Source organism: Vollenhovia emeryi, unplaced genomic scaffold (assembly GCF_000949405.1).
Source record: "Vollenhovia emeryi isolate VEMERY1.0 unplaced genomic scaffold, V.emery_V1.0 DF939126.1, whole genome shotgun sequence".
NCBI classification, from domain to species: Eukaryota; Metazoa; Arthropoda; class Insecta; order Hymenoptera; family Formicidae; genus Vollenhovia; species Vollenhovia emeryi.
The window spans coordinates 3,546,456-3,558,087 of NW_011967240.1; the positions used below are offsets into that span (position 1 = coordinate 3,546,456).

The 11,632-nt window shown below is 45.9% G+C and overlaps 4 protein-coding genes across 4 annotated transcripts in view; 1 reads left to right on the forward strand and 3 right to left on the reverse strand.

The window, feature by feature from the left end:
• LOC105569066 (mitochondrial coenzyme A transporter SLC25A42) overlaps positions 1-1,299 on the reverse strand; it is a 12,192-nt gene extending 10,893 nt beyond the window's left edge. The window contains exon 1 of the mRNA XM_012025215.1: positions 1,160-1,299. The gene's annotated coding sequence lies outside the window, so the exon portion shown is untranslated. The remainder of the gene's footprint in view (positions 1-1,159) is intronic.
• A 630-nt stretch (positions 1,300-1,929) lies between these two features.
• Positions 1,930-4,686, forward strand: LOC105569065 (splicing factor 3B subunit 2). Its single transcript, XM_012025214.1, has 3 exons — positions 1,930-2,008; positions 2,172-4,212; positions 4,306-4,686. Exons 2-3 carry the CDS (start codon positions 2,173-2,175, stop codon positions 4,372-4,374), a joined length of 2,109 nt encoding a protein of 702 aa, XP_011880604.1. The 5' UTR covers positions 1,930-2,008; position 2,172; the 3' UTR covers positions 4,375-4,686.
• LOC105569064 (GPI ethanolamine phosphate transferase 1-like) lies at positions 4,628-9,448 on the reverse strand. The gene is made up of 8 exons (XM_012025213.1): positions 8,861-9,448; positions 7,846-8,066; positions 7,548-7,773; positions 7,185-7,467; positions 6,533-6,980; positions 6,069-6,405; positions 5,509-5,890; positions 4,628-5,311 (listed from the first exon to the last, which is right to left on the reverse strand). The coding sequence occupies exons 1-8, from the start codon at positions 9,154-9,156 to the stop codon at positions 4,880-4,882; spliced, it is 2,625 nt and encodes an 874-aa protein (XP_011880603.1). The 5' UTR covers positions 9,157-9,448; the 3' UTR covers positions 4,628-4,879.
• A 945-nt stretch (positions 9,449-10,393) lies between these two features.
• On the reverse strand, positions 10,394-11,632 carry LOC105569067 (putative OPA3-like protein CG13603). The gene is made up of 2 exons (XM_012025216.1): positions 11,310-11,632; positions 10,394-11,208 (listed from the first exon to the last, which is right to left on the reverse strand). Exons 1-2 carry the CDS (start codon positions 11,449-11,451, stop codon positions 10,697-10,699), a joined length of 654 nt encoding a protein of 217 aa, XP_011880606.1. The 5' UTR covers positions 11,452-11,632; the 3' UTR covers positions 10,394-10,696.

The following is an 11,632-nucleotide window of genomic DNA, read 5'->3' on the forward strand; positions in this document are numbered from 1 at the left end:
AATTTTTCCTCGCGGTCCACGTTAATTTGTATCCTTACAAGAGCATTGTAATATGACGTCCTTCATTGATTTAAAATTTGATCGTCGAAAATTGTCTATCGATTTCGAACTTGGAATTTTGTTAAAGAATATTTTATATCGGGGAAAATGCTTTCTCATCCAAATCGCCAAAAGTAGCCGAATGGATTGAAGATCGACGAGACGCTGCGCTAGCAATAATCGCTCAAGTCAACATAATTTTTCCTCGCGTCCACGTTAATTTGTATCATTGCAAGAACATTGTAATATGACATCCTTCATTGATATAAAATTCTGTCGACTTTGAGCTTGGAATTTTGTTAACGAATATTTTATATCGGGGAAAATGCTTTCTCATCCAAACCGCCAAAAGTAGCCGAATGGATTGAAGATCGACGAGACGCTGCGCTAGCAATAATCGCCTCAAGTCAACATAATTTTTTTTTCACGCGGCCCACGTTAATTTATACAGAGGACACTTATTAGGGCGATAGTGGAAGAAGTCTAATGACCGAATGACTATGTGAAAATGGAACCAAAGGTTGCCTGCTCTTTCGGACCTTTGGACTCTCGTGCCGTTCGTCAGGGCAATCGGTCAAGATGTCGCTACAAAAGGGTCTCCCGAAGGGCCAAAACTTGCTGACGTATGTACGTTTTGATCAAATTTATTCTCTATTTACGTCGCGATCTCGGGAGGGATGACGGCAGAAAATCGCCGAGCAAAGTACGCCGGAGTAGCGACGTAGAGCAAGCGTGCACGTAAACATGTGTACACGACGAACATGCCGGACGCGCACTTTATTTACTCCAGTTGCGTAGATCGTCACTGCGGTGATCTATCGCAGAGACAGGTCGGACGCGAGGGGAGAATTCGCGCCGAGACGCGTCACGGTTGAACCGCCTGAAAGCAGTCGAAAACGCAACGTCGTAGCTCCCTTCGTTTTTACTTTGAAAAAGCCGTCGCGACGATGGTCGTCGGAGCACAAGCAGCAAAAGCGAGAGAGACCGAGAGGAGAGGAGAGGAAAGAAAGGAGAAAGAGAGAGAGAAAGAGAGAGAGAGAGAAAGAAGGAAAAGTCAGTAACCCGTGTTTACCTCAACATCGACATTTTTTTGCGACGCAAATAAGTGGACTTAACTAACCTTGCCGTCTGCGCTCCGGATGGCAATACTTTGGTTCGAGTCTTCTTGACACGTATCCACATACGCCGACAGTTTACAGACTGCCGCAGAACGCGATCAGCTCCGTTCGACGGAGTATCTGACACTGAACGTAGCACACATGATAAGGTGCATTAATGATGTTCCTTTTGAAAGGTGTAGACTGCGCGCCATCTCTAGGCTCCTGGGAAAACGTAAAGCTGTATTCATAGTTCAGGCATTGCCCCAACGACCAATACCGTCACTCAAGCCTGGTGCAGACTGCACGCAGCAAGCAGCAAGCGTCGAGCAGCAGCCAATCAACGAAGAGATATTTTCTACGCCACTGCTGACGCTTCCGCAAAATTCAGCAGTGTTGGATCCTCGCTGCTTGACGCTTGCTGCTTGCTGCGTGCAGTCTGCACCAGGCTTCAAGCGTCAGCATGAAAATGCACCTTTAACGTTGCAGCGCGGCGGAACTTGGCTACGGAAACCAGCGCTGGCCAATCAACGTCTCGTGCGCTCGGATGTGGATTGGCTAGTGCTGGTTTCCCTAGCCAAGTTCCGCCGCGCGGCAACGTTACCGCGTCCAGTGGGCAGGAGTCATGGAGAATGTATACTCCATGTTACAGGCTTTACGTATTCATTGCTCCGCGATGGAATTTCCAATCTTACTCAATCAGTATGATTCGTGTTTTGTGTATTCGTGCGTTCGTTTATGGGTCGCGTACAAGGAGTAAATTGCCGGGACCCCGAGTTTTAATGTTTAGCGAAAAGTAAGGAATAATAAGGACTTCGTATGCATTGACGTACGTCACGCATTCGTTAGACATCTGCTGGACACGGTTGCAGGTACGAAGATACACTACAACGTCCCGTTTCGCCTATACCTCGCGTCTATATTTACACCAGTAAACTGCTGGTTTAAAAAAAAACTAACGAAACGTTCAAACTACGGACGTACGTCCCTTTCGGTCACAGGCAAATGTTGTCCTGAACGCGATCTTCGTTTCAGCATGGATACCAAGACTCTTCCGAGCCTCTTGAGCCTGAAGGTGGCTCCGCCGTCAGAGCTGCAGAATCCGAATGTCGACAACGGAGTCGGGGACGGCGATGGCGGCTCCGTTAAGCTGCCGGCCGCTTTGGAGCAGGCCCTGGCGTTCAAAACTGAGCGAGCCAAGGAAGTGGGCGGCGACCCGAACGACGTCGTTTCCGTAAGTAAATCGCCGAAGGACGACGGCGAGGACATGTCTCAGTTGGAGGACGTCATAGCGGAACCAGAGCCGGCGGCGGAGAAAGTGGAGTCCAAGTTGGGCAAGACAAAGAAGAAGAAAAAGTCAAAGAGGAGGAGGCACAATGCGGAGAGGAAGGAGTCTGAACAGAAGAAGGACGCGGAGGAGGCCAAGACCAAGAAGGACATGCCGGAGATAGAGTACATACAGGAGATACCGAGCATAAACGACTTGGAGCCCATGTACCGCCAGTTCGTCAGGGTCTTCGAGGCGTTCAAGCTGGTGGAGCCGGACCCGAGTCCGAACGACGCGGCGGACAAGGGGGAGCCCATCGGGCAGTATCCGCCGGTGACGAATGTACAAACCACCGGCACCGGGATACCGAGCAAGGTGCCGCTGCTGGACGACTTTGACGACGATGCGAATCAGCAGCAGCAGCAACAGGGCACCGGGGAGAACGGTGCGCCGCGTCTGTCCAAGCGCAAGCTCAAGAGGCTGACGCGGCTGAGCGTGGCGGAGCTCAAGCAACTGGTGGGCCGCCCGGACGTCGTGGAGATGCACGACGTTACCGCGCGGGACCCGAAGCTCCTCGTGCAATTGAAGGCTCACCGTAACACGGTGCCGGTGCCGAGGCATTGGTGCTTCAAGCGCAAGTATCTTCAAGGCAAACGCGGCATAGAGAAGCCGCCCTTCGATCTGCCGGACTTCATCAAGCGCACCGGCATCACGGAGATGAGGGCGAGCTTGCAGGAGCGCGACGACACGCGCACGCTCAAGGCGAAGATGCGGGAGCGAGCGCGGCCGAAGCTGGGCAAGATCGACATCGACTATCAGAAGCTGCACGACGCGTTCTTCAAGTGGCAGACGAAGCCGCGCATGACGATCCACGGCGACCTCTATTACGAGGGCAAGGAGTTCGAGACGCGGCTGAAGGAGAAGAAACCCGGCGAGCTGTCGGACGAGCTGCGCACGGCCCTGGGCATGCCGGTGGGGCCCAATTGCCAGAAAGTACCGCCACCCTGGCTCATAGCTATGCAACGCTACGGGCCGCCGCCTAGTTATCCAAATCTCAAGATACCCGGCTTGAACGCGCCCATCCCAGAGGGCTGCGCGTTCGGCTATCACGCGGGCGGATGGGGAAAGCCGCCGGTGGACGAGACGGGAAGGCCACTGTACGGGGATGTGTTCGGGATATCGCGCACGTCCGGCGCGGACGCGATGGACGAGGAGATCGACCGGGGGATGTGGGGCGAGCCCGAGTCGGAGTCGTCGGGCGACGAGGACGAGGACGAGGACGCCGAGGAGGGCGGCGAGGGTGGCGAGAGTGAAGGAAAGGACGGGGACGGCGACGCCAGCGGGCTGGTCACGCCCGGCGCCGAGGGCCTCATCACGCCGAGCGGCATCACGTCGATCCCGGCAGGCTTGGAGACTCCGGAGACCATCGAGCTGAGGAAGAAGAAGATCGAGAGCGAGATGGAGGGCGGTGACACGCCCGCGCTTTACACGGTGCTGCAGGAGCGACGCACGGAGGGTCTGGGCGCCAGTATGATGGGCAGCACCCACGTGTACGATATGACCGGTGCGGCGGGCGGCCAGGCGCCGCCGTCCGTCATCGCCGCGCGTCGCGGCGCCATCAGCGGCAGCGCGAGCGACGCTCGAGCCGAGAAGGACGGCGCGGTGGAATTGACGCTGGATCCCAGCGAGTTGGACCTCGACTCCGAGGCGATGGCGTCCAGATACGAGGAGACGATGAGGTCGAGGCAGGCGCATCTCAGGAGAGAAGACTTGTCCGACATGCTGCAGGATCACGTACAACGACAGAAGGTACGTGCCAAGTGGACTTCACTCTCGACTAGAATTACATTTTTCTTTCTTTATGTTTAACTCTGAACTATGTCGTTTCTATTTCTGTTGCAGAGCAAACGCAAACGCCAGCAAATCCAGGATACAAAGACATCTAAGAAATATAAAGAGTTCAAATTTTAAATATATTATTTCTTCAATTATATGTACTGTATAGTAATCTATAGGAATTAAATTCTTTCGGATAGTATGTGAAAATACAATTTTAGGCTTAACACTTTAACAATTAAAATCACTTTAACCATGAGGCGGTTATTACTTTTTGAAACTGTCACCTGTTGTGCGTCATTTTTACACGTCGCGTAAGTGATTAATAGAAAAGTCGAATCAACTGTACATATTGGTAGCGATAAGTTCATGATAATGCACTGCGATATATCTTCCAATAAATATAATTGTCTATTTTTATGTAATACAAACAGATTACAAAGAGAATGTAGACTTCAGTCGAATATATACATACACAGACACACACACAGAGTAATTGTTCGATTCTTTAGTTCAATACTTATATAATAAATACTAAATATTCCAATGTAATGACAGTAACAAACACATATATAGACAGATGTTTCAAAATAGTTACTTGTGTGAACGAATTCATAATTATATGTAAAAAAAAAGGAACCTACACGATATGCTTCTTTCGAGATAGTAGGCCGATCTGCCATCGTTCCAAACCTAGTTTCATAAGCGGGCGCGAAAGACATCGTAACAATACAAAGAGACAGGGTAGAGAGATAGCAATAATGAACTTACTGATAGCGCTACCGATATCGAGCCAACTCCCATGCGGCGTGACACAATACATTAAAGGCAGTGACAGACAATCGCCTAAAAAGAGGACAGCCAAAGAGATGGGCTTCGTACACTCCTCCGACTCTAGAGAATAGCTCACGCATCCCACCAATATCAAGGGGATGCTAAGTTTGAGGAGTATCAGGGACGTCATTAAAAAGGGGGAGAAAACGGTGACAAAGTGGCGCGTCCAGGACGGATCGAACGAACTGATGCTCGCCATATTCCCCGTGCCGAAGAAGCACAGTAGCACATACAGCATCTATAAGAAGCTGTTAAGGAGATATATAAATAATAATAGTTGTCTATCTGATCAAAAGTAATACAAAATTACTTGGTTAACACTCTGGTTTTCTCTCATCTAATTATCTCTAATTAATTCAAGCGTAAAATCGTCCACTCTTAATAGAAAGTCCTTGACGCTTAAAAGCTTTTTCTAAAAGATGATAAAAAGGATACAAAAAATGCCGCCTTAATCAAGTCTTCCGTGACCTTTCGTTCTCTTGAGCTATTTGAGGTAGGTGAGGCATCTTGCAACCAACAAAGTAGATTGATTGTAAGAGTCATGAAGAAAATCGGCTCGTAGGACGACGACAATAATGTAAGAGGACAGAGAAGTCCGAACATTATGCCTAGCGTTCTTTTCTTAGTCTCTATTGGATGGAACCAAATGCACAATGGTGTAGTCAGCAGGATAATCCACGATATCCAATGCCGACCATCAATAAACTCCATACACACAAAACTTGTAATGACTAAACGTAGAATTTCCATTATTTTCAGACTTCGTGACATCTCATTAATAATCACTACCGCTATTGCTATACACACGCCAATTATCCTGAAATCGAGAAGGAAAATGTTAGATTAATAAAGCAATTTCCTATGTGTCTTTTATAATTCTTTTCCAAAATTCGAAAGAGAAAAGGATAAACCTTTTAAATAACTGATCGATACTCTTTTTCTTGCTTAAAATAATTTTAACTGCCGGACTTTTGATCGTATTTGCAAGGACTTACACAATATAAACGCGTGGATATGGCTCCACGACAGGCAGTAATGGAAACACGCACAGTGCTAGCGTCGACCAAGTCATAGAAGCTGTTACGTCATCCGATTTTGCTACCCGTATCAATAAGAGTAACAGTATTCCTACGCTAAGAGCGAATCTATATGTTAATCCAACAAATAGCATCACTAGTAATAACAGCGTGCCTCCAATGTCTATGAACAGCTCCGTCGTGCTTCTGTCTACAAATACTGGCGTCGATGTCAGTAAAGTAGTAATGGCAAGCCATGCAGATATTATAGCGAAGGACGCATAGTATGGTAATCTCCAGCTGTGGCAATTGGATACTGTAAGCAAAGATTAACGCATGAATGAAATCCGTCTTTCGTGAAATCGACGATGCAATATAGAAATGATTACGAAAGCCACAACGTCGTTTGCGTTAATACATTTCGTTCGAAAGTGATTACTCACTTAAATGCCTAATCAATGTTATTACGAGTAGACTTGGAAACCCGACGTTCATTAATCGCAGTAGAAAAACTCGCACACTCTGGCGCCTTACTACTCCAGTTATTTTAAAAAATAACATAATTATCCAGCCAAGCCACATTATCGATAAGCATATTAAAAATCGTACTCGTTGATACTGCCTGAAATACGACAAGGCTTCCTTGCTGAAACTAATTGCGTCATTGCCCACTCGAATTCCCGCCATCACATTCCTTCTACCGAGATGCTGTTCGGCTTTGCGAATTTGCTCTTTTATCTGTGTCTCCCGCCAGTCGGTATGTTCCATATTTTCACAATTTACCGCACGATTGCCGGTCACTTGATGCGCAAGCTGTTTCACGTTGCTGAGTAAAGAACGTGCGACATAATCGTGATAATTCATATCGAAATACTGCCACGGTAATGCACCCTAAAAAAAAGAGAGAGAATATTACATTACGGCTCATTCGACTAAACTTTCTCAAGTTTAATTTTCAATTAGACAAATAATTAAAAGAACGTATAAAATGGTGCAATAAAAATAAGCTAACGCGTTCTATATATTATTTTACATATCGGTTATTTTATGCACACTAGTCTAATCCTAACGAAATGTTTTTACGTAAACTCTTACTTCGTTATTTATAGGAATAGGAATTCCTATTAGAGATGCTATCAGGGGAGCTATACTCGCTTGCTCGATGTCTTGACGAAAGCCGGACGATTTTATCCCTGCTCCCCAAACGATCAAAGGCGTTTCAGTTTCGGTGGGCAAACCGCTTCCGTGGGAGCCCCAATCGGTCATTCCGTGGTCGGACGTGAATATGTAAGCGGTGTCGTTCCCAAAAAAGCGTTCCGTCACGTTCACAGCCTCTTCGATCCTCCGATCGACGTAGTTCATATTTTCCACGTACTCTCTGAGCCCAAGATTTTCTCTTTACCGACAAGCCCGCGTTCCGAAAGTAGCTGCAGAACGTGAGAGGCAAATGTCGCATACCTGGAATGTGGCTTCTTAGCGTGTCCCAGAGTGTCGCATCCCAGCAGGTGAAAGAACAGAATGACTCCGTTCTGACTCTTCGCCGCCTCGGCCGCCGAGGTTCGCAGCCATTCCAGGTAGGCGTCGAACACCCAGGAGTCCAGCCGCGTCGTCTCGTTACTAAGGTTGGCGTCGAAGTCCTGCCACGCCGACGGATAGCTTCGCCCGTGGACGTTCTGTTTGCTACCTGTCTTTTCGAGATTTCAACATAAGCGTGAGAAGTAACGTAAACCAACGCTGCCGCCTGCCACTGAAATACCTTTCGTGAACAGCGGTATTATGTCCGGACTGCCCCAAGTCCAGGCCGCGTGGCTCTGATTGAAGACGGAGTCAAAGTCCACCGGATTCTCCCGCCACCCTTTGAAAATGGCACTGGGATCCTCGTACAGTCCCGCGGCCATCGCGACGTGCCCCGGCCTGGACTCGGTGGGCACTCGCGTGTGAGATATGCCCCAAACGCCCCTGTTCTTCATCGTATCCCTGAAACACAAGTAATTTTAGTTAATAAAATCGAACAAGTACTGAAACCATGGAAAACAAATCAATGCTTTTAACAATAAAAGTCTCTCCTCTTGTCGCCAGCAATATTCAAGTAAAAGAGGTGAAAATGCTATGCTGCAAGTTGACCAAACTGGCAACATATTTATTTATCTACAATGTTTCGGCTCCGTTTCGAGCCCATCTCAAGTGAACTTGGGTAGAATCTTGTTACTTAGTAGCGGGAACATGAAGTATCACGTAAGATGCAGCCTCGCATTTCACGAGAACGTCACCGCAGTCAATTTTGTAAAACTCATGGTCGATAATTGAGCCGACGTTTGCTTCGAGAGTCATGTCTTGAACAGACGAACGCTAGTAGCCGACGTGATACTTCATGTTCCCGCTACTAAGGCCCGGTTTTACCAACGTTGTTTGACTTTAAACTTGGCTTAATTCGTTCTTTGTCTCTTTCTAGAGTAACAGTTGGAAAGAGACAAAGAACAAATTGAACTAAGCTTAACGTTAAGCAATGTTGGTAAAACCGGGCTTGAGTAACAAGATTCCACTCAAGTTTACTTGAGAAGGGCTCGAAACGGAGCTGAAACATTGTAGATAAATAAATATATTGCCAGTTTGGTCAACTTACAACATAACACTTTTACCTCCAATGTTTTTAAGACTCGTGAGTCTTTTTTTCTTAAATTAAAACAGCATTAACGCACGTAGGGCTGTACACAAACTGATTGATAGTGTCATTAATTATGCATTGGAAGCGGAGGCAATTTCGTTTGCACCTGAGATAAGGCGGTGGCTTCTCTATGAACGTCTGAAACCTCAGGCCGTCCGCCACGAAGAGGAGCAGTCTTTTGGCCGGTGGTCCGCTGGGCGCCGGTACAATGGGCAATCCTCTAATAACAGGCGAATGAAAGTTGACGTCCAGCACACCCCACAGCAGGACCAAGTGCAGAGTTAACCCCCAGAAAACAAATAGATAATCTTTGCCCGTTTCGATCCATTGCTCCCAGGACCTTCCCGGCCCGGACAATTCGCGACTCGTGTTATCCGATAACCTTTTCCCTCGCGTGAACATCCTCGGCTTGGACTTTCGAACCCGTAAGGCTGAGACGGACGAGATTTGACACAACACAGTACATGTAACACCACGTCAACAGAAACGTACAAATCGATTCGGAGGATCGAACTAAATCGTTAGACTTGTATTCCGTTAATCGTGCTCGGTGCATCGCGTGTCTTTATCTCCCGTTTTCTATAGATATAAGAATTATCTATATACGTATATTCTATATTGAATTATTGAAACAGTGCGTATACGAATGTTCGGTACGCATGTGACTTACTGTGGGTAACTTATCAACCGTTCGGCGTCGTACGAAATTTGAGAAATTTGTAAAATAGTCGAGAGAAAAATATAATCAACGAGAGAGCACAATCGGAAAAGAAGTGGTGGTTTGATCGAATTTTTGTTGTACTTTCCAAGTGTTTGTAAAATAGAAAATTGTCGAATTTTGTCGCCTGAATCTAATGGTAAGTTATAGACTGTAAATTGCCGATGTTTATCGACAAAAACAAGAGTTTCGTAAGTTATTTCGTAAAATCATTCATGTGAGAATTGTTTCAAATTTTTACAGTTTATTCTTTACATCAATACGTGCAAAGACTAATTTAATTAAAATTAACCGTCTCAATGTTCTAACAAAAAAAAATTTTTTAAGTTTGCTATGCTACACGAAATATTACGTGTAAAACACGTTAAAAATATTTTTACACATAACAATATAATTCGTTGTAATATTATTACACGTGAGATATTATTTACACATATTATTATGCGTTAAAATATTAATATTTGCGTTTGCAAACGCAAATGATGGTAAATTTTATTTTTCAAGTTTAACGGTGAGTGAGATTCGTATGAGAAACAAATACGTTATAAAGTAAAATCGAACGAATAGGTGGGAAGAAAAATCAAAATTATTGACCGGTCCGTTTCAACAATGTAAACAGTTAAAACTGAGAAATGGGAAGAATTATGCAGTAGACACGAGTGTGGTGTAAGAGATATGGCAACAGCGCCTCAAACTATAATCTTTCGGATCTATTTTATGTTATGTAATTAATCGCAAGTGTATTCTTTAAAACAATATTGCATCAAAATATATCATTGTCACAATTGAGCGCTGGTTCCTGTCTGGAAGAAACTTTTGAGCATTGCTGTCACTGTTTCATGCAAAGATATACACGCATTAATGAAATAAAAATGAATAGCGACGAAATAACGCAATGTGGAAAAAGCTGAACACAGCAGTTTAAATTTTTCCGTGCAAATTTTATTATTTTATCACGCGTATCTACAGTTATTTAAAAATTATTTAGGTACATCGGCAGAAATACGTATTTTTACAGAAGAAACAAGTGCTTAAGTATCACTTCCGGACTAGCACAAAGTTGATCATCTAAAAAATAGATTGCGACACACAACCCAGAACAAAATTTTGTTATGTACATTTCACGAATATATATCGTTTTAGTACAGCACCGGTTTGCAACCTCTATATCTCCATGGTACCTAAAAAATTACATACGTTTCAAAAAGAAATATAAAACGTCGCTTAACTAAGCTTATCTCCTTTCAATTCCTTATTATAATATACTATAGCACGCTCGATCAACGACGCATCCTTCGTGGTTGCCTCCGCTGAGCTTTTACTATTTTTACTAGGATTCTTTCTCGCGTCGTCCTCCGGATCATTGCCGCTGCTACTTCTCTGCCATGAAACTGGCTCGGGCAACTTGTGCTTCGTGTGCCTCGCCAATTCGCTGACCGCGCTCCGCAGATAGTGAATCTGCGCCTCCTGCTGCACCGTCGTGTTGTACAACGCTTGAATGTCGTCCGTAAACTTTTGTATCTGCATCAGGCGGATCTCCTCTTTCTTCGTCTCTTTCATCGTCTGCCTGTTGTACTCGAGTATGACGCATGCTCCGGCCACGCTGAAGATGATGAACTCGCCCATCAGACTGGCGCCCAACTCGATCGCCATAGTCTCGTTCAGCTTGGCTACCTTCGTGGGCTTACCGAGGTTCATGACGTACATCTTCGCTTTCACCTCTGCCCAGTGATAAACTGCAAATGCACAGAACGATGACAAACACGTGGCAGAATTGCGCGTGCAATGGACTTCTGTGTCGCGGATAGAAAGATAAAAAAGAAAATGTACAACTCACACTGAGCGGGAGGTATGATGAAGTAAGTTCTGAAAATAGGATGACTCTTTGCCTGATTGACAAGAAACTTGGCTAGGGGTTTGCTGATCTGTTTGACAAAGAGCACGCCCAATTTGAGGGCTGGAAATACACCGACCGGCATCGTATTGTCAGGCTAATCGCTGGAAAACATGATATTTTTCTCCGTCAGCATATATCTGCTAGGCCGAGCGCGAACTCCACCATCGCCGTGGACCCTCGCGAACGATACAGATCTCTACGTGAGCGCAGGTGGATTGGCCAATGACTGTGAGAAATATGGTGCGGAAGGGCTGCTTTCGCGA